The sequence below is a fragment of the Cnephaeus nilssonii genome (genome assembly GCF_951640355.1).
Source record: "Cnephaeus nilssonii genome assembly, chromosome: 4".
In the NCBI taxonomy this organism is placed as follows: domain Eukaryota; kingdom Metazoa; phylum Chordata; class Mammalia; order Chiroptera; family Vespertilionidae; genus Cnephaeus; species Cnephaeus nilssonii.
In genome coordinates this window covers 86,410,065-86,431,379 of record NC_137075.1, presented here as the reverse complement: position 1 = coordinate 86,431,379, position 21,315 = coordinate 86,410,065, and the positions used below count along the sequence as shown (strand labels likewise).

Here is a 21,315-nt window from a genome sequence, read left to right as displayed (position 1 = left end):
TCTAGAACATAATATGGAATCATTATATTTATCCCATTGTTGTTATTGTTGCCATAACTTTGGAAAGTGAAAGGAGAGGGAAATGCTTTATATACATCATTATGCCAAAGGCTATGCATTAGCTTTTTGCTGCTTGTAATGCAAAGCCGCTCTGTTCAAATTTAATTTGAAATTGTTTTTCTAGGCTTTCATTTCCTCTCTCCCCATACACATAGTGTCCTAGAACAGTCATTTGACTCTTTCCAGATAGCTATTTTCATCACAACCTCTAATTCCCTCTTTGCCAAAATGTTTGTGTATCCACTACAAGATGGTATGGTTACCCCAACACCAACTTTTCTGTCTGTCTGTTCCATCAGTATTGCACATTGGCCTGACTGACCCAGCTCCAACAGGTCACCTGTGCACCCTGCATGAATTAACTCCATTGATGTTGTCTGCTCCCATTGTAGCTAATGGCACTGACTCAGCCTTCCATGTGCTTGCTGCTAAGCCAGCCCATACTGCTCTAGCATCCGTAGCAATGCCTGTGCGTGAAACCAACCCTTGGGCCCATGCCCTTGATGCTGTTAACAAGGGAATTGCAGCCACACATTCGGGTAAGGTGGCCACAGATGGTGGTGAGGATTCTGGGATCAGCTAAGTGACCTTGGTTTGAAAATCAGCCATTTACCTGAGGAGGAGCCAGGGAGAAGTCCTTTTAGGAAAAGTATGTTCTCTCCTGGAAATAAACTACAATTAAGAAAGGCTGGAGAAGGAGAAAGAACTAAAGAGGTTAAGTTGACAGTTCTTAAGACTATGGAACAGAACCACCCATAGAACTTTCATAAAGTACAGATTCCTGGGCCTACCCTGAAGGAGTCTGTCACTGGATTTGGAAATATGTGGATAAGCCTATAGGATGAGGGGACCCTGCCTCCTACAATGGCAGGCCCAAAAACAAGAGCTATAAAAAGCACTTTATTTTTGCTTTTCTGTACTTCCTAGTTTTTCTATAATGAACATTTAACCATAAAACCAAGAGAATTTTAAACAATACTAAAGGCAGTTCATCAGGAAGGCAACATGTGTCAGGAAGCCAGGCAGGGGTCATGAGGTACAGGACCAAGTATTTTCTCTTCGTTCTGTTAGAGTAGAAGGTGAGTCACCTTGGGCCTTTTGAGCATGTGCAAGGTGGTTTCTGTACTGTAGATGAGCCGCAGCACCAGGGAGGGGTTTCCTGTGCCCGCCCGCTGCCTTGGTTCAGTGCAGTTGAGCCGTATCTAGACAGCTCCTCAGCGTGGCTGAGCAAGCAGCATGGTCTGACACATGCTGCCACAAAACTCCCCTGCTAGTCACATTATTCCACTAGAGGGATTTGTTCCACGTTGGGATCATTCAAATCACCAAGGTTATCAGGTGAAGAAAAACGCTCCGGAAGACTGACTCTTTTCTCTCTCTCATGTTGGTTTCAGGGACCGAGTGGGCTCAGTCTTCTGGTGCTGCCTCTCCAGGTCTCTTCCAGGCTGGTCACAGACGTACTCCCTCTGAAGCTGACCGCTGGTTAGAAGAGGTGTCCAAGAGCGTCCGGGCGCAGCAACCCCCAGCCTCAGCTGTCCCTCTGCAGCCAGTCCTCCAGCCGCCTCCACCCACTGCCATCTCCCAGCCAGCGCCACCTTTCCAAGGGAATGCATTCCTCACCTCTCAGCCCGTGCCAGTGGGTGCGGTCCCGCCCCTACAGCCAGCCTTTATCCCTGCCCAGGCCTATCCTGTGGCCAATGGGATGCCCTATCCAGCCCCTAATGTGCCTGTGGTGGGCATCACTCCCTCCCAGATGGTAGCCAATGTGTTTGGCACTGCAGGCCACCCTCAGGCTGCCCACCCCCATCAGTCTCCCAGCCTGGTCAAGCAGCAGACATTCCCTCAGTATGAGACAAGCAGTGCTACTGCCAGTCCCTTCTTTAAGCCTCCTGCTGAGCACTTCAATGGGTCTGCAGCTTTCAATGGGGTAGACGATGGCAGGTTGGCCTCCGGAGACAAGCACACAGAGGTTCCTGTGGCCACCTGCCCGGTGGATCCTTTCGAAGCCCAGTGGGCTGCATTAGAGAGCAAGTCCAAGCAGCGTACTAACCCCTCCCCCACCAACCCCTTCTCCAGTGACTTACAGAAGACGTTTGAAATTGAACTTTGAGCAGTCCCCATGGCTTATGTATTTTGTCCATACTTAGGCAAGGGCGGGAGGAGGGTGAAGGTTAGAGGAGCAAAGGAGACTTTGTGTTCCCAATAGCACACTTTTCACTAATCCCAAAGGTCCCCAGGAGCACGTCCAGGTGCGGAGTGCTGTGTGGGTGATTTTTGAAAAAAGTGGAGAAAACCATTCCTAGAGAAGAGCTGTCCTAGTTAGGCTAAAGAAGTCAAGAAAATGTTGCCCTTTGTCCTTCTCCTGCCTCAGCCCCTTACAAATCTCTGATAACAGAGAGGCAGACGTATCTGAACAGGAATCTGTATTCAAAGCACATTTACTGGAATATAGAACACAACGGGAAGCAAAACGATCTCCCTTCGTTTTTCAGGCCATGCACCTGCCTCCTCTCAATACTGGCCCATCTTAGAGATTGAGAATAGGGTGGCCTGTGCTTGGGCCGAGGACGAGAGGCAGGCGGTGCTGCCAGAATCCCAGGAGGGCGCATCAGCAGCTGCCCAGCAGAGCTATATTTTAGGGGTAAAGTTGAGCTTCCATTTTGAGTAAGAATAAATATTATAAATATATATCAAAAAAGCCAAAATCTTTATTTTTATGCATTTAGAATATTTTAAATAGTTCTCAATATTAAAAAGTTGTATAAGTTGTAAGTAATCTTGCCAAAGGTAAAAGGGTTAGCTGTAAGAAATTGTACATAAGATTGATTTATCGTTGATGCCTACTGAAGTAAAAGGGGAAAAGCTGGAGGTGCAGACCGGATCCCTCGCTTATTTGGTATCAGTCATTGTAAGTAGAGTAGCACATTGCAACAACAATCATGCTTATGACCAATACAGTCACTAGGTTGTAGTTTAAATAAAGAAAATGAAAGAGTAGTCTCGTCCTGGTTTTAAACCTATGGTGAAATTCTAATATTATTTTAATGGAATCAGTCTAAATATGCTCTATAGAGAATATGTATTTTCTTTTATATATTGCTGCAGTTTCCTTATGTTAATCCTTGACTTTGTTTTAACACTAAGGTGACAGTGACATCATATGCATAGACTGGAACGCAGGTTATTCTGTTGGTTTGTCATGTGGGTCTTGGTGGGTTCTGTTTTGTCCTTTAAGTGTTGTTCCCATGAGTTTTGTGGGGATGGAGTTTCTGGTTTTATTAGGGGTGTGTGTGTGTGTGTGTGTGTGTGTGTGTGTGTGTGTCCATGTGTGTCCATGTGTGTGTCCTCGTCCCCCTCCCTTGTGGTGGACAGAACATCCCGTTGCCAGTTGCAGCCACTTGACCTCTGGTAACAACGTGAGATCCCATCTCATTTTTACTTTTGAACGTTGGCCTTACAATCAAATGTAAGTTATATATATTTGTACTGATGAGAATTTATAATCTGCTTTAACAAAAATAAATGTTCGTGGTAGAAGCTTTTGCCCATAAAGGGCTGTTCTTTCCCCTTTTCTTTATTAGCAGTAGACTTTTAGTTCTTTCAGGTCTTGTTCCCTCTCTCCATTCTGCTGTTGCTGCAGCTCTCTAGTTTGGTGGCTAGAAAATCTTTTATTTTCTAATATATTCTTTTATTATTATTTTTCAGAGAGCGGTAAGGAGAAAGAGAGAAAAACATCGATTGATCGGTTGCCTCCCACATGCGCAACCCTCTGGTGTGCGGGCAACACTCCAAGTCTCACTGGCCAGGGCTCTGGTATATTCTTATAGTTCATATTTGTATTCATTCTTTAGGCTTTGGTTGATCCTAAACGCATCTCGAACATCAGAATCTTGCTGCCTAAAGTGTGGTCTGGACAACAGCATGGACTTCACCTAGGAGCTGGTTAGAGATACAGAATCTCAGCTCCCCACCCTCCTCCAGACCTTGGAAGCAGAATCTGCATTGGAGCAAGATTCACAATCAGATATCCAGGGCTGGAGCAGTGAGTCTCAACCTTGGATATGTATCAAAATCACTTGGGGAGCATTTAAAATCCTCATGGCTGGGCAGTACTCTAGACCAATTAAATTTGAATCTCTGAGGAGTGGAACCCCTGGTTCTATTTTTTTAAAAGGCTCCCACTGTGGAAGAGGGTTGAGAACCAGTGGTTTAGATTGAGTTTTACTCTCACCTTGAACGTCAGTCCACTATTCTGTGACAAGTTCTAAGAAGAGCTAGCTAACCTCAAACTTACCTTCTGAAAATATGTTACCGATGGGCCAAATACTGGTTTAATTAAAGAACTGGGGAGTCCAAGAAAATTAGAAATTTTCTAATTTTTATAGCAAAACCAGCCGTGGTGAATCAAAGGGAATGGTCCTCAATATTTTTAAATGGAAAGAAAAGATCTGTGCCTTGGCCCATGATAGGTAGACCAAGAAGTATCCCTCCCTCAGCCCGTGTGGTCATGATGAACAAAACCTTTCCCTTAGCGCCTGTCTTTGTTTCCCATGTCTCTGAGTAACCTGTGTCACTAGGCCCAGCCAGCCCTCTGGAGGATTGTAGAAAGTTAAGTGGAAAGGGACTAAGAAGCTCATTGAATCCAGGCCTCTTATTTTAGCAGCAAGGAATTGGAAGTTCTGAGATGAAGAATGACTTCCACCAACTCAAACCATTTCTGAAGCCACTTCCTTATTATTACATTGCCCTCCCCTCCATTGGTACCACTATTTTACTGTTGCTGATTTCTTTAAATATATTTTTTAATTTACTTCAGAGAGAGGGAGGGAAAGGGAGGCAGAGATAGAAACATTAATGATGAGAGGGAATCATTGATCGGTTGCCTCCTGCACTCCTACTGAGGATCAAGCCTGCAACCCGGGCATGTGCCCTGACTGGGAATCGAACCCTGACCTCCTAGTTCATAGGTTGATGCTCAACCACTGGGCCACACTGGCCAGACTGCTGTTTTTAACAATAGTCTGGCTTTTATGTGGCAGCAAACACTTTGATCCACAGATTCCTACTCAAGAAGGAGCGGCTCCTTGTTGGTCTCAGTACAGAGCAGGCCCGTCGATCAGCTCCATACAGGTGTAAGGCGGTCCTCACAGCCAGCTCTTCCTGTTGGCCTCAGGAGGAGGGCTTCCGGCTCCAGCTTCCCGATGAAAGTAAGAAGCTTTTACAGTTCTTTCATGCTCAGATAATAATGCAACTGCTACCCTTTCATACTAAATCCCTATCTGAGCCTTACCTTATAGTCTACTTTCCTGAGAGCTTTCACCAACATTATGCTGTTACCCATAGGCACAGATGGGCTTGAAGCTGGTTGCTATTTACTACCTAGAAGGTTGAGAAAGGGACTAGAGCAATAGACCACTGTTTGACCCCAGATGAGATCTAGTTCTAGCAAAGAATCCTTCCCTGTCACAGCAGGAGTTAGGTAGGTGTTTACTTTGAAACAGTTATGCACCTCCCTGTCCAGCTTTACATGAAGTGAGAACCCTAGTAGCTCATTTTAAAACGCAGTGAACTGATGCTGTGTAACAGAAATTATAGAGGGAAGTTGTAAAGTAAAGGGTATCCTAATCTAAACAGATTTCTCTCTGTGACAACTCAGCTATCTTTGGTCATGTCAGAGATGCTGATCTGGCCTCTGCTGAGGCTAAACACTGGCTGGGTGGGGTGGGTGGGGTGGGGTAGGTGGGGTGGGGTGGGGTGTCTCCAGAAGATAACTCCCTTGCCAGCCACAGAGGGGAGAGCGAGTCCCCCTGCCCTTCTCCCCAGCCCTACGAGTTGTTTCAGGACCGGGGCTGGAGCCAGCCTTCATCCCTGCTGCCAGACCGGCTGAGCATGCGGCTGGGAACGGGAACAGCTGGCACAGCAGAAGCTGGAGTAATACTCATTGCCACAGAGCCGGGCCTGCAGGATGAGCTCACAGTTGGCCAGCTCCGGCTGATCCATGCAATCCCTGCCGGGGTCCCTGGGCTGGGCGGCCAGTGCTGCAAAACAGCAAGGGAGAGAGAAAGGGTAAGGAAGCTCTGTGTGCTGAAAATTCTCACCATTTCATTTCCTTAAAAGTGGCACCGTGGCTGTCAGATGCCCCCAACATGGAGTTGCCCTGAAACCTTTCAACACCTGTATGTACAACTACAAGGAGGGGTCACAATTTCCATCCATCCTTTTTTTTTTTTTCAATTACAGTTGACATACATTTGTTTCAGGTGTGCGACATAGTGATTACACATTCATATAACTTAGAAAGTCCTATAAGTCTAGTTCCCATCTAAACCATGCATAGTTATTACAATATTGTTGACTATTCCCTATGCTGTACTTTACATTCCTGTGACTGTTTTTATAACTGCAATTTGTATATCTTAATCCCTTCCCCCTTTTCACCCATCCTCCTAAACTCTCTTCCCTCTGGAAATCATCAGTTTGTTCTCTGTATCTGAGTTTGTTTTGTTTGTTCATTTTTTTTTTTTAGATTCCACATGTAAGTGAAATCAGATGGTATTTGTATTTCTCTGTCTGACTTATTTCACTTAGTATAATACCCTCTGAGTCCATCCATATTGTTGCAAATGGCAAGATTTCACCGGTTTTATGGCTGAATAATATTCCATTTTATATATATGTACCACGTCTTTATCAAATAATTTAGTGATACTTAGGTTGCTTCCATATCTTGGCTACTAATAATGCTACAGTGAACATAGGGATGCATATGTCTTTTCAAATTTGTGTTTTGGATTTCTTCAGATAAATACCCAGAATTGGAATTGTTGGGTCATATGGCAGTTGTATTTTTAATTTTTTGAGGAACCTCCATAATACTGTTTTCCATAGTGGCTGTTCCAATCTGCATTCCCACCAACAGTGCACGAGGGCTCCCTTTTCTTCACATCTTCGATAACACTTATTGCTTGTTGATTTATTGGAGATACACGTTCTGACAGGTATGAAATGATATCTCATTGTGATTTTAATTTATATTTCCCTGATGATTAGTGATGTTGAGCATCTTTTCATATATCTATTGGTCACCTGTATATTCTCTGTGGAGAAATGTCTGTTTAGGACCTTTGCTCATTCTTTAATTGGGTTGTTTGGGGGTATTTTGGTGTTAAGTTTTGTGAGTTCCTCGTGTATTTTGGATATTAACTCTTCATTGGATATCTCAATGGTGAATATCTTCTCCCATTCTGTTGGTTGTCTTTTCAGGTTTTTTATTTTTGTTTTGTAAATTCTCACCTGAGGATATTTTTCCATTGATTTTTTTTTTTTTTAGAGAGAGTGGGAGGGAGGGGAAGAGACAGAGAAACATCAATGTGAGATTGGTTCCTCCCACATGCGCCCCAACCAGGGCCGGGGAACAAGCCTACAACCAAGGTATGTGCCCTTGACCAGAATTCACCCATGAACCTTCAGTCCACAGGCTAATGCTCTACCCACTGAGCCAGACTGGCTAGGGCTCTATTGTTTTTTAAAAACTATCTTTGTTATTTCCTCCCTTCTCACTTTGGGCTTTATTCTTCTTTTTTCTAGTTCCTTTATGTGCAAGGTTAGATTGTTGGAGATTTTTATTGTTTTTTGAAGTAGGCCTGTATTACTATTTCTCTTTCTCTTAAAACTATTTTGGCTGTGTCCCATAGATTTTGGGTCATTGTGTTTTCATTTACGTTTGTCTCAAGGTATCTTTTAATTTCTTCCTTGATCTCATTGTTAACCCATTCATTGGTTAACAGCATGTTATTTAGCCTTCACATGTTTTTGTCATTTTCAGTTTTCTTCTTGTTTTGATTTCTAGTTTAATACCACTGTGATTGGGAAAGATACTTGATATGATTTCAGTTTTCTTAATTTATTGAGACTTCTTTTATGGCTTAACATGTTGGCTATCCTGGAAAATGTTCTGTGTGCACTTGAAAAGAATATATATCCTGCTTTAAGGTGAAATGTCCTAAAAATGTCAATTAAGTCCATCTGGTCTAATGTGTCATTTATACCTTCTTGTTGGATTAATCCCTTTATCATTATGAAATGCCCTTCTTTGTCTTTTGTTACAGCCCTTGTTTTAAAGTTTATCTTGTTTAAGTATTGCTCCCCCAGCTCTTTGGGTGGTGTCTATTAGCATGAAATACCCTTTTCCATCCCTTTACTTTGTGTGCTTGTTTTCCTAGCTGAAGTGGGTCTGTTGTAGGCAGCATATGTGTGGGTCATGTTTTTCTATCCATTCAGTCACCCAATATCTTTTGATTAAAGCATTTAGTCCATTTACATTTAAAGTAATTATTGATAGTTATTGCCATGTTATTGTTTTTGTAGTTCTTCTGTGTTCCTTTCTTATTCTCTTGCTCTCATAGGTTGATGACTTTCTGTAGTATAGTGTTTGGATTCCCTTCTCTTTATTTCTTGCATATCTCTTGTAGATTTTTGGTTTGTGGTTACCATGTGCTTCACTGTTTATTGCAGTCTATTTTAACCTTTTGCACTCGGATGTCGAGTGTCACTCGACACGGTTAGCATTGGTAGCAGGAATCGAGAAAAAAGCAAGCGAGTGCAGAGGGTTAAGTTGATGGTCGCTTAAAGTCAAACACATTCTAAAATGACTATAATTTTTACTCACCACCTCCACATTTATGTTATGGTAATTTTTTACTTCCTTTGTGTGTGTCCCTTATTTTATTACCATAATTACACATGATCTTCCTACTTTTGCTTTTTAACCTTTGTAATAGCTGTTGATCCACTGCCTTTATACTGTTTGCCTTTGTCAGTGAGAATTTTTATTTCCTATGATAACTTTGCAGCATAATCTTGATTATAAGTCTGTGCTTTTCATCATTTTGAATATTTCTTGCCAATCTCTTTTGACCTGTAAAGTTTCTTGTGAGAAATCAGCTGACAGTCTTATCGGACCACCTTTATAGGTAACTAACTGCATTTTTCTTGCTGCATTTAAGATTCTCTCTTTGTCGTTCACCTTTGGCATTTTAATTATAATGTGTCTTGGTGTGGGCCTATCTTGTTTGGGACTCTCTGCACTTGTATGTCTATTTCCTTTGCCAGAGTAGAGAAGTCTTCTGTCATTTCTTCAAATAGATTTTCAATCCCTTGCTTTCTTCTGCTTCTGGTACCCCTACAATGCAAATGTTGGTTTATCCTGCCCTAGCCAGTTTTCTCAGTGGATAGAGCGTTGGCCCTTGACTGAAGGGTCCCGAGTTCGATTCCGGTCAAGGGCATGTGCAGGAGGCAACCCATTGATGTGTCTCTTCCCCTCCCTTCCACTCTCTAAAAAAATAATAATAATGTTGGTTTATCCTAAAGGTCCCTTACACAATTTTTTTTTCATTCTTTTTCTTGGTTTTCACTATCTTATTTTCTAGATCTGATCCTGTGTTTCATCTCATCTGCTGTTGATTCCCTCTAATGTAGTCTTCACTTTTGACTGGTTCTTTTTTTTTTTTTTTTTTGTATGATTTCTATCTCTTTGTTGAGGTTCTTACTGAGTTCATCTATTCTTCCACTGAGCTCATTGAACATCCTTATAACCAGTATTTGAACTCTTTATCTGGTGGATTGCTTGTGCCCATTTCATTTAGTTCTTTTTCTGGAGTTTTGTCCTGTTCTTTCATTTGGAACATGGCTGTCTCTTCATTTTGGCTGACACTCTGTGTTTCTAGGTATTGGGTAGGTCTGCTATGTCTCCCACACTTGGCAGAGTGGCCTTACGTAGCAGGTGTGCTGTGAGGACCAGGGGAGCAGTCTCCTTTTTCACCTGAGCTGGTGCTCCAGGAGTGTCCCTTGTGTGGATTGTGTTTGCTCTCCTGTTGTAGTTGAGCCTTGATTGCTATTGGCATGTCAGTGGGTGGGATTGACCCTCGGGCTGATGGGCCGTGAGGACTGGCCATGACTACAGAAAAGCTGTAGGGGCTGACCCATGGAGCAGGAGTTGCTTTAGCAGATCTCTTGTACCAGCCACGTCTGCTCGTCCCATGTGTTGTTTATGGAACCGATTGGGTGGTACTTTGGTGTGGTCTGAAGCTGGCCACTGGCTGTGTTGGTTCTGGAGGCTCTTGGGAAGGGCTCTGGTGCAGGCCAAGGTCAGCCGCCATCTGTGCCCAGCTTGGGGCTGCCTAATGGGAGGTACAAAGTGATTTGCGATTGGTTGCTGCTTTAGTGCCATATTGTGGCCACTTAGTTGAAGCTGCACTCCCAGCCAGCATGGGCTGCAGCTTATGCCAGGCTGGGGCCACATAACGGGAGCTACAGTGCAAGGTGAGACCAAGTGCCTCTTGTGCCAAGGTTGGAGCACTTAGCAAGAGGCACAGGGCACACCAAGGCCAGCTGCTGTTTGTTTGGGGTTTCTAGACCTTTGGGAGATTTTGAGAAAGTTTGTGGCAAGGACAGCTGCTTTTGTGGAAAAGTGACTGGAAGTGGCTCAGGTTGGCTATGAGTTGGGTGGGGCAAACAGTGTTAGCCAGGTTAATGGAGAGCTCAGATTTGGCACCCACCTCCCACCTTGCTGGCTGGGTGTGGGACTTGCCCTCACCTACCAGTCTCGTCATGGCTGCTTCTGTATATCCTTCGTTATAGGACTTCTGTTCAGCTAGTGTTCAGGCGGTTCTATAATTTAGGTATAATTTGATGTGATCGTGGGGGAAGATGAGCACAATATTTACTCCGCCATCTTGGCTGGAAGTCATTTGCCACCCATTTTTGGCCCTACTATAGCATGCAATGGTCCTCCCATTATTCTTTTGCCACCTCAGCACAGCCCATCGCAGACTCCCAAATACTGACTGACTAGATGATTAAACAGCTCTTGAAGTTAACTCCCTACCCTTACTGTTGAGGCCTGACGAGCTAAATGACCTCTGCCTTGGCCTTTAGATTGGGAAGAAGAGAGTAGGATCAGCCCTAAAGAAAATTTTTGAGTTGGCAAGTGCTGTTTTGTCCTCCCTCTCACTGCTGGTTTCCTTCCTCCAGCCTCCAAGTTTTGTGCATTCGGTAGTCCCAGTTTATCTGGCCCTTTGTTTCCGTTTTTCCTCTCCCGCCCCGAGAAAGCAGTGCGTGCTAGTCAAGGTGACAGGAAAACAGTCTTGTGAGCAATGCTCCAATACTGAGCACAGAGCACTGGTCCCCTCCTTGGCATTTACTAGGAGCTTCTGTATCTTATAAACTGCGCGAGTTTCCGTCCGCTGCTTCATCGTAGGGCTGAAGTGGCCTATCTCCTTAACTTCCCTTTCTTTCTGGAAGGGGCTCTTGTTCCCCGCTTGGCTTGGGCCTGAGTAGCACTTTCCCTAAAGTCAGACCTCCTGGGCCTTGGGGAAGGCTTATCCCATTTCCCCCGTGCTTCCTTCCAACGTACAACAAAATGACCATTGACTACAGAGGTTAAGCACACCCGCTCCAGAGCCAGACTTCCTGGGCGCAGTCCTGGCTCTGCCCCTTGCCAGCTGGCTGACTTTGGGCAGATACTTAAGCTCTCTGTGCCTCTGTTTCCTCATCTGCAATGGGCACATGAGTGTCTAACTGTGTTTTTTGCCTTATTCCCTCTCATTTAAAACAATGAGTGACCCCCTGAGTTTTTTCCGTATAGTATTTTCTATTTCTAAACAATATTTTAAGCAAAAAGAATAAGGCCTCACAGTAGAAGTATGTCCCTTACTCTATTACTCTAGAGCAGTGGTCAGCAAACTCATTAGTCAACAGAGCCAAATATCAACAGTACAATGATTGAAATTTCTTTTGAGAGCCACACTCAAGGGGCCAAAGAGCCGCATGTGGCTCACAAGCCGCAGTTTGCCGACCACGGCTCTAGAGCAAGCATGTCAAACTCAAAGGCTAACATGGGCCAAATAAACAAGGTTTATAAGTTTATGTGGGCCGCAAAAAAAAAAAGCTTCAATTTTCATAGAAACATGCTGAATACAAAGGGCTAAAATAAATGGTCATTAATATAAAATAATAGAACATTTTAATAAAAATATTTTTTCTTGAACAATAACTTACCAGACACTGCACAAATTAATAAGCGTAACACAAATGAACCTATTTTTCTTGTTCTCCAAAAGCGAAATATTTCCTGTTGCACACACCAAACAAGTCAGTCTAAGACTAATGACGTGGCAGTCGGCTGCTAAAATATTCGCTGCTAGTATTAGTGAAGAGAAATGGTGCGCCTGAGCATAAGGCACGTGGCACGTAAGGGAAATGAATGCAATACAATTATATTAATCAGTCATTAGCAAACATTGTAGTTCATTATTAATAATTATGTATAACAGGATATTGTAAAAATTAAGTCATGAAGTTATTAAAATGTTTCTTACATACCGTTATATTGGCTGGGCCGAAAAAATATTCATTGTGGGCCACATGCGACCTGCGAGTTTGACATGCTTGCTCTAGAGCAGGGGTCCTCAAACTTTTTAAACAGGGGCCAGTTCACTGTCCCTCAGACCGTTGGAGGGCCGGACTATAGTTTAAAAAAAACTATGAACAAATTCCTATGCACACTGCACATATCTTATTTTGAAGTAAAAAAACAAAACGGCAAAAACATCCGCATGTGGCCCGCGGGCCATAGTTTGAGGACGCCTACTCTAGAGTGTGACTGGCTCAAGCACCACCCCCCCGCCCTATTGCTAACACTAATTCCAGTGTTAGCCCCAAACCATGACTAGGGCAAGGTGAAACCCCGCTCCCCAAAGAAAAAATGGCTGCAGCCTAATCCATGGAATGAATACAGTTAGGAGGGAGGCCACTTCTAATAAAGAAAGATGCCCCAAAAATATCTAAGATGAGCAGCACGGTGGTCCAGCACGGGTGGGAGAAAAGTGGCCGACGAAGCCACAGTGCCGTTTCCAAGAGGCAGGTCACAGACCTTTCAGCGTGGTGACCACACGTCATCAGGAGTCCCACCAGCCTTCACCAAGCAAGTTTCTGATTGTAGATTGGTTTCCCACACAGACGGACGTATCTACCGGGATCACAACCGTCAGGGTCCTCCTAACCACTCTCCTTCTCACATAAATCTGTATTCTAGTTTGTCTGAAGTCTGGTAAGTTTGGTTATGTAGATAAGAGACGGGTTTGCTGGGCATCATCGGAGGCGGGAAGTAGCTCCTGCAGTAGGAGGCTGTCACCAAGTTTCTGAGCACCTGGTGCTGCCAAGCCCTGGGCTGGAGTCCCGGGACGCGCGTCCCGGTCGCTGTTCTAAGGAGCTCACAGACAAGGCCCGGGTGTCAGTCCAACTCCCTAAGCAACACTTCTACCACAGACTTCCTGCCCCTAGCACTGACCAGTCCCCCCTCATCCTGGCAGCCAGGCCCGGGCCCCGGCACGTTCTCCCTCAGCTCTTTCCAGCCCTGCTGCTCAGTGAGCCCAGATTGAGGGTACATGGAGGCACACTGGGCGTAGGGCAAAGATCACCACCATCCTCCCCACCCCTCTGGCTTATTTGAACACAGAGCTCTTGTGAGATTGAAGATTAAACCACAAGCTGTTTCATCAATTCTGAGATGCACTTACTTTCATATTTTAACACCTGTCAAATTGGACTGCAAATTAATTGATGGTGTCCTAGCATTGAATTAGCCGTTTTTTCCTTAGTGTTACAAAAATGCATCTTAAAACATGGTATTTAGATTTGTTGAAATTTGATAACAGCTTAGAGCAAGAGCTAGAGAATAGAAGGCTGAAATATCAACTTACTAAATAGTGCAAGGAAAATTCTGCCCACTTACAGGTGTAATAGTTCAGTGAAAAGAACATTAAGTATGAGGATTAGTGCCAAGGTGGCCACAAATCTGTTGTATGACTGGTGGAAGCATCCCGGGAGCTCTCCCGATTAGCGTCACTTGTCAGTTGGCGACACTAACCCCTGTCTTTCCTTTCTGATCTCTATGGATCCCAGGGCCACACAGGCACTTTACAATCGTAGGACCATGTTTTGCCGCCCTAATTAGAATGGACAGATCTTAATGATCTGCCTTAAGTATTAGAAACTTCCAGTCAATCCTATTTCTCAAAATAAAGCCAGTAAGTCTAAAATATGCTATTTCGCATCATCTATTAAGCTATGAGCAGATGCCTGTCCACATTATTTCCTTCATCCTCACTGTAGCCTGTCAGGCGGTGGAGTAGCCCACTGTACACATGAGGAGACTGAGGCCAGGAAGGCTAAGCCCCTGCCCCGAGTCCCACTTCAGTAACGGCAGAGTGAGAGGACCCGGACCAGAGTCCTGGGACCGCAGAGGCTGCTGGGGAACAAGCAGCCTTTCCTACCTGGCGGCACCACCTTCACCTCGGTGCTACGGCTGACGGCCTGGCTGCCACGGTACGTGCTGCACGTGTAGGAGCCCTGGTCCCCGGCCCGCAGGTTGTGGATCAGCAAAGTGCCATCTGGAGACTGGTGGACACGGTGGCCGTCGGCCCGTATCGGCAGCCCGTTCCTGGAGGGGGGCGGACGTGAGCGCTGTCCAGGGCCTCTGGTCTTAGGCCCTAGGCCCCTGGGATGCTACTCCCAGGGCCCAGAGGCAGAGGGAGGAGGCAATCAAAGACCACTCCAGAGTCAGCTGCTCCCTCTGTGGACAAACGGCCCTCACCTCCTAGGAGAGGTGGGACAGGGTACCCAAAAGATAGGACATTATCAAAGCGAAATAGAAGTGACAAACACACCAACTGAGCACAGTGCTCTGAGGGCCGTCAGTGCGTCTGTCCCACAGAGGATCCCCACTCTTCATTAACCAAGGACTGTAGGCAGCCATGAGGTGCCAGGCCCTGTGCTGGAAGAAGCAATAAGCATTCCCCGCCTCCAGGGCACGGGGGTGGGGGTGCAGTTGTTTGGGGGAGACTGGCCTAAGGATGAGGAGGCTGCAGCTGGCTGGAGGAGGGCAACATGGGGACTCGGGAGCTTGGAGGAAGGCCATGGCCGGGGCGAGAGGAAGTGTGCACAGCTCTGGCCAGGAGTTGGACTGGATCCAGGGGGTACTAGGACTGACATGGCATTTGTACTTGGAAAGGGTCTCTGACTGCAGGGGAGGCTGGGGGACAAGCCTGAAAACAGAGGCCAGGTCAGAGGCTGCTGCACAGGTAGATGACAGGCAATAAGGGTCAGATGTGGGAGAGGAGAAATCGAGAAGGATAGCGGTTTCTAGGTTGGGGTGCTGGGTCATGGGGGTGCCCCTCCACCATGGGAGACCCAGGACAGTGATGAGGGGTGAATGGTGAGGTTATTTTCCACCATTTTGCATTTCGGGGGCCTGTGAGAGACCAGGAGGCATCGGGTTTGAGGTCTGGACCCAGATCATGGGTCACCACTGGATGGTCCCGGAAACCATGTGTCTGCATGTTTGCCGAAGGCGAAGTTAGATAATCCGAGGACCGAGGCCAGACCCTGAGGTCCGCTGGCTTCTAAGGGCTGGCTCTGCGGAGATGGGCCAGCGGGGAAAGAAGCAGGAAGGGCACAGGCCGCGTGGGGATTGGGGTGTGTCCAGAAGATTTAGGACCAGGGGGATAGCTGGTGGCCTTGGCCAGGGGTGGAGGTGAGGCCCCGTTCGAGGGCTGAGTGGGGTGAACAGGTGGAGACATGCTATAAACAGGTGCTGTGAAGAGGAAACTGCTAGAAGGCCCGGATTCAGGGAAACGGGCCTGTTTTGAAGAGGGGAGTCCTGAGCATGTTCCCACTGGGAAGAGCCGGGGGAGGCAAAGTTGAAGGTACAAGCCCAGTCCAGGGTGAGGGCCATTCCCGTCGTGGGATCACCTCTCACTTGACCCAAGAACATCCCTCCCCTCCTCAGCCTTCAAGGCCCAGCCAAAGTCACCGCTTGGCCACCCCTTGATTCTCCCCGAGGGGAGTCGGCCTCGCTCCTCAGCGTGCCGACAGCACTTGGGGGCCCCTCCTGCCTGAGAGTACCTAGGGGGCCCTGATGACCCGGGACCCCCAAAGCCAGCCTACTCGACTCTGCAAGAGGAGGAGGGCAAAGGGTGTGTGCCGAACGAGCGGATCAGACCCCCCGAGGCCTAAAAGGCTACTGAAGTCCCAAGGCTGAGTGCGGCCCCGTGGGTCTCAACCCCAGGGAAGACTTTGCCACCTAGGGGATATTTGGCAACATCTGGAGACATTTTTTATTGTCAGGAGGTGCTGCTGGCACCTAGTGGGTGATGGCCTAGATGATGCTAGACATCCGACAACACACAGGGCAGCCCAAATTATCGGGTCCAAATCGGCGATAGTGCTGGAGTTGAGGAACCCTGGTATGGCCCAGCTAACAGAAGAGCAGTCCTATGGGGCCTCACTGCAGGCACCAGGCCTGGGGCAGGAGTGGGAGGAGGGGGTGGGGACAGCAGCATCCCTGCGGAGAGGTGGACCGCCTGGGCTCGGCTGTGCAGCCTCAGGCCCGGGTCTGGAATGGAGCCTTACCTGGACCATCTGATGTTCACACTTTCTCCTGCCACCACACACAGCAGCCTGGCCGTGTCCCCTTCGGGCACCGTCACCGTGGAGGGCAGCCCTGTGATTGTCAGCTCCCCTGGGCCCAAGGAGGGGCCCTGTCAGCCACGCTGCGGAGCCGCCCAACCTGTGCCACCGGGCCTCCCAGGCGACTGGCCCGTCACCCTTCATTCCCACCCTCCCACTGCGCCTTACCCAGAACTCTGAGCTGGACCCAGCGCTGGTCTCGGTCCTGCCCATTGAAGGCGACACAGGCGTAGAAGCCGCCATCTTCCACAGACACTTGGCTGATGACCAGAGAGCCATCAGGCTGCTGCTGGTGTCTGGGGAACCAAGCAGAGTCGGGGGGCTCCAGCCCATGCAGATGGAGATGGGGGGGGGGGTCTTCCTTTTCCAGGTGAGAGTGGGTCTGACAAAGGGCCAGTGGGCAGCCAGCTGCCAGCACTCATTTACTTGAAGGTGCCTGACTTTTAATCCTGGCAATAAATCATTTCACGTTTTCTGACACACAATAATGTGGGTTTCCAGTTTTTGCTCTACTCATTTAGTAGGCTCACATTCTGGTCCTGCCACTGAGGAGCTGTGTGGTGTTAAGCTTCTGTGTGAAAATGGGGTAGAATTACGTGGCTCTTCTGCAGACTGTGGAGACCAGCCTCACGCTAACGTGGGGTCATGTCAGCCGTTACAGTGACAGCCAGGACTGCCTGCCTCCTTCCTCCCAGCCACCGCCTGTCAGCTGCCCTGTTCCTGTCCACTAACTACTCCGGAAAGGCCCAGTGAGCCCTGTGCCCAGCAGCTCCATCTCGAGAGCCGCTGACTGGCCAGTGACTCTTGGCAGCTCCTTCCCCCAAGGGCCTGCACAGCGTGGGGTGGGGACAGCAGGGAGGGGAGAGGAGCGGACCAACCTGGGAGAGGAGAGGGTCTGCCCATCTCTCTGCCACTCGATGGTCGGGGGTGGGAAGCCCTCAGTGCGACAGGTCAACCGGATCCGCTGGCCGGGATGGGCGTCCACCACCCCAGGCTGGCTCTGGTCCAGGCGCAGCCTGCAGGACAAGCACCCCACAGCCCTGAGGGGGCCCCTGCTGCTGCCCCCCCATTCCCATCCATGCATGGGGTCGGGACCTCTGCACAAGCCTCATGAGCGCCTCCTCTCCAGCCAGATTTAGCTTCCTAAAACCACCCCCTGTTCTGCTAAGGACCCCATCAACAACTACTGGGGCGAAGTCCAGCAGCCACCTCCACTTCCTCACACCCTCCCCCCAGACTCTCAGACTGTCTCCTCCGCACCCCACACATCTGACTAGGTTGTTGGCCTGGGTTCCCTGCAGCCCCTGCAGACCGTGCTCTTCTTCAAAGCTGTCCTGGGCCCTAACCCTGCCTCTTCCCTTCCCACAGCTCCTGAGTCCTGGCCACGGCCCTGTTCCCGCTGTTCCTCCTGGAGAGGCTGAGCTCAGGAGCCATGCTTTCCTAGTTCTCACCTCGCAGAGCCCTGAGCAGGGCCAGCGAGCCTGGTCACAGCACACCGGCCCGGGGACCCGCTCACCTCCCTTCCCTCACCCACTGGGAGCTCCATGGGCCCCGGACCTCATGGGGGAGGCACTGCCGCCCTGTTACCTGGTCGAGGGCCGTGGGTGCGGAGAGGAGATGGCCCCCAGGCCCCCAGCATCCCTCCCTAGGCTGGAGTCCCGAGGACGGTGGCCCTGGGTGGGGTCCCCGGTCTGAGGGAAGTGCCTTGGCACGGCCACGTCACCCCCTGTCATGAGGCCAGGAGAAGGAAGGAGTGAGCTGGGGGGGGAGGGAAGGGTCGGCCATGGGGCCGGGGTGGGAACGTGGAGAATGAGGGCCATGAGGAGCAAGACCCCAGCCGCCTGGAGTCCACGGTCCCTGCCCCGGCATGCCTGGGCCCCGGGAGCACCCCAGCCCCTCCGTCATGGGGGTGCCCGGCTCGGCCCTCTCAGCCAGTCCCTTCCGCCCTGGGGCCCCTGAGAACCCATGGGGGGAGGGCACAGAGACCTGTGATGCGAAGCTGGATCTTTGGAGAGTCCCGGCCTGGCCTGGCACCACAGCTGTAGATGCCAGCGTCCTCTGCCCTCAGGGGGCTGATGACCAGGGAGCCATCAGGCTGCAGCCTGTGTCTGAGAGAGGGACGGGGGCTCGAGCTCCGGGCTCCTGAGGACAGCAAGGAGCCCGACGCCCCGCAGGCCTCAGTGCTCCACCAGAGGGGACCGTCGCCCACTCACCCCCGTCCAGGGGACGTCAGAGGGGCTGCCTGCCTCTGGGGGAGGACCCTGCACACACCTGTCAGAGGAGAGGGGCTGCCCGTCCTTCTGCCACCTGGTCGGGAGGTCCATGGAGGCCACTTCCGGGCAGAAGAGCCGCACCGCCTGCCCCAGGGCCGCCTGCACCAGGGAGGGCTCCGCACCGGCCACGCTCACCCTGGGAAGGTGGGCGGTGAGGACCTGCCCTACTGGCAGCAAGCCACGACCAGGGCCCCTTCGTCAGTGTGTCCCGTCCTGTCAAGGGCACTTACGGGGCCAAACTCCAGAAGCCCATGGACTCAGGAATCTGCCCTCCCAGCCTCCCCCCAAGCCCCAGCACGGCCCCTCGGCCTGGCCTGACACAGCGGGGGCGCACAAAGCGCAGGCGAGGAGGGGGTGGGGGGCCGCCCGGGCCACATTCACATGAGGACGAACACGCTCCTGCTTCATTTTGTTTTTAATCTCCCCAAATCTCTCATCGCTATGACACAGGCCCAAGAGGAGTTAACAAGGGCAGCCCACCCTAACCGGTGAGCTAGTGTCACCCTTTTACAGGCAAGCCATCAAGTCCAGCTGGACAGACCCGGGGACACTGGCAGGATCTGCTGGTGAATCCAGGCTCCGCCAGGGCCTGGCTGCCTGCGCGTCCCCAGGTGTCGAGGCCTCCAGGCAGGATGGGCGGGAGGGCGGCTGACCTCAGGGTTTTAGATCCAACAGGCTCGGCCCCGGGCCTGGGTCCCTCTCCCCCACCTGGGAAAGGCGAGGCTCACCTGTGGGAGGAGCTGTGGGAGGGTGGTGCTGGCCGCCCAGCATCTCCGCCCAGTCCTGGGGTGCTGGACCCCAGCTCCGGGCCCCAGGGCCGTTCTCCTGAGGTCTGGGGGTGGTGCACGGCCCCGGGCCTGTGCTGGCCGGCCTCCCGCTGGCCTCCGGGACTGCTGCCCCCACCAGCTCTGTGGGTGCTCTGGCCAGCGGCCCCGGGCTCGGGTTGGCGGGGTGCGTGTTGAGCCCCCCGGCAGCTGCTCATGCACTCCTCCTCCGAGCCAAAGTTGTTGGCATTGCCGTGGCAGCCACCGTACCAGAAGCGGTTACACCGGCCCACAGAGGCGATGAAGTACCAGCGGGGGGCCCAGTCTGTGCAGGAGCCGAGGGCGCTGGGCAGCAGGCACCGCACGGGGTAGGCTGAGGGCAGGAGCACGGAGGCACTCAGGCGGCCAATACGGCCCAGCAGAGCCCTGCCAAGAACTACCACATCCCCTCAGAGACAGGAGCCCTTCGAGTCTATGGAGCAGCAGCCTTCGCCCCTGCCCCGGCCCCTCACCCGGCCCTGGGGGCAGTCTGTTCACTGCCTAGACCTGGGCACAGAGCAGCCTCCGAATCAGCCCGGCCACCTCCACCCACAGAACCAGAGCCTTCCAGAAAGTCAGGCCTGGGAGCTCCCTGGACTGGCCTCCCCCGGGTCCCCGCCATCCCTGACCAGGCCCATGGAGTATACACCCAGGGCAACCGAGGGCTTGAGCCAGCCCTGAGCTCCAGGAGCCTGTGCAGGTGCCCAGCGAGGGGCCCACCCTGTGCCCAGGCCCCTTCGCCAGCCTCTGAACATCCTGAGCCCCACCTGCCTGTGCGAGCAGCCCCCTCCCAGCACAGCCTCGCCCCTCGCCACGTTCAGCTCAAAGCCTCCTGCAGACCCAGACCCCAGCCTGTCTGGCCTTCAGCATCTCCGCGTGGGTCCGCGGAAGCTCCGTCCATGCATCCCTTGCTCCGGCCTCAATACCTCCTTCCAGGACTCGCCCCAGGCAGGGCAGGGACACCCCATCCTGCGGCACTGACCCTACACCACCTCTGCCTCTGAAGGGGTCTGAGCCCCCAGGGAGAAGGACGGGGCTTCCTCCTCTGTGGGATCCCCACCTACAACTCTCCCCGACCCCCACCGCAGCCCGGCGGCCTCAGTGCATGAAAACTGGGAATGAGGACAGTCCGCTGTTCCCTGGCCTGGCACCTAGGAGGCGATGGGTACGTCCTCGTGGAAGAATGAACGAACCACCCAGCCCAGGAAGGGCTTTGGCGTTGAGTGGGGGCCAGAGCCCACCCACCGGGCTGCGGAAGGGCACCCACTCACCGTAGCTGGGCTGGCCCACACAGCCTTCCCCAAAAGGGCCTGCTGCAGAGGCCACGTTGTCATAGCAACAGCCAAACTGGGAGCCGCGGCACTCAGTGGGCTCACTCTGCTGGGCCTGGGGCTGGTGGGCCCGGGGCACCTGGGGAAGAAGTTGGGAATAGATCAGCTTCCTGGTGGGCTCTCGGGTGCCGGGAGAGGATGGCAGGGAGCGGGAGAGACAGAACTGTGAGCCCGCCGTGCAGGGCGCCAGCCCTGGGGGAGATCAGAGGCCAGAACAGCAGACCAAACCCCCAGCCCCAGACATCTCTGAAGCGTGTGTCCTCGAGAGGACGACCCAGGCCTACAGGCTTCAGAGACCTCCTCCCTCCAAGGCCCGAGCTG

General features: G+C 50.7%; 2 protein-coding genes across 9 annotated transcripts in view; one reads left to right on the top strand and one right to left on the bottom strand.

Moving 5' to 3' along the window:
* Window positions 1-3,606, top strand: part of NUMB (NUMB endocytic adaptor protein) — a 145,993-nt gene extending 142,387 nt beyond the window's left edge. For 4 of the 7 annotated variants that reach the window (XM_079769162.1, XM_079769161.1, XM_079769163.1 and 1 more), the window contains 2 exons: window positions 453-599; window positions 1,455-3,606. In XM_079769162.1, coding sequence (XP_079625288.1) covers window positions 453-599; window positions 1,455-2,170 — 863 coding nt within the window. In that variant the 3' untranslated portion in view covers window positions 2,171-3,606. The remainder of the gene's footprint in view (window positions 1-452; window positions 600-1,454) is intronic. The other 3 variants (XM_079769165.1, XM_079769166.1, XM_079769167.1) reach the window with 3 other exon arrangements.
* The window catches only part of PAPLN (papilin, proteoglycan like sulfated glycoprotein), a 45,677-nt gene continuing 27,110 nt past the window's right edge, over window positions 2,749-21,315 (bottom strand). For both annotated transcript variants that reach the window (XM_079769143.1, XM_079769142.1), the window contains 10 exons: window positions 20,935-21,073; window positions 19,589-19,997; window positions 18,859-18,996; window positions 18,574-18,695; window positions 18,175-18,313; window positions 17,466-17,603; window positions 16,756-16,883; window positions 16,531-16,639; window positions 14,394-14,560; window positions 2,749-6,098 (listed from right to left, as the gene is read on the bottom strand). In XM_079769143.1, the coding sequence (XP_079625269.1) occupies window positions 5,923-6,098; window positions 14,394-14,560; window positions 16,531-16,639; window positions 16,756-16,883; window positions 17,466-17,603; window positions 18,175-18,313; window positions 18,574-18,695; window positions 18,859-18,996; window positions 19,589-19,997; window positions 20,935-21,073 (1,665 nt within the window). In that variant the 3' untranslated portion in view covers window positions 2,749-5,922. The remainder of the gene's footprint in view (window positions 6,099-14,393; window positions 14,561-16,530; window positions 16,640-16,755; window positions 16,884-17,465; window positions 17,604-18,174; window positions 18,314-18,573; window positions 18,696-18,858; window positions 18,997-19,588; window positions 19,998-20,934; window positions 21,074-21,315) is intronic.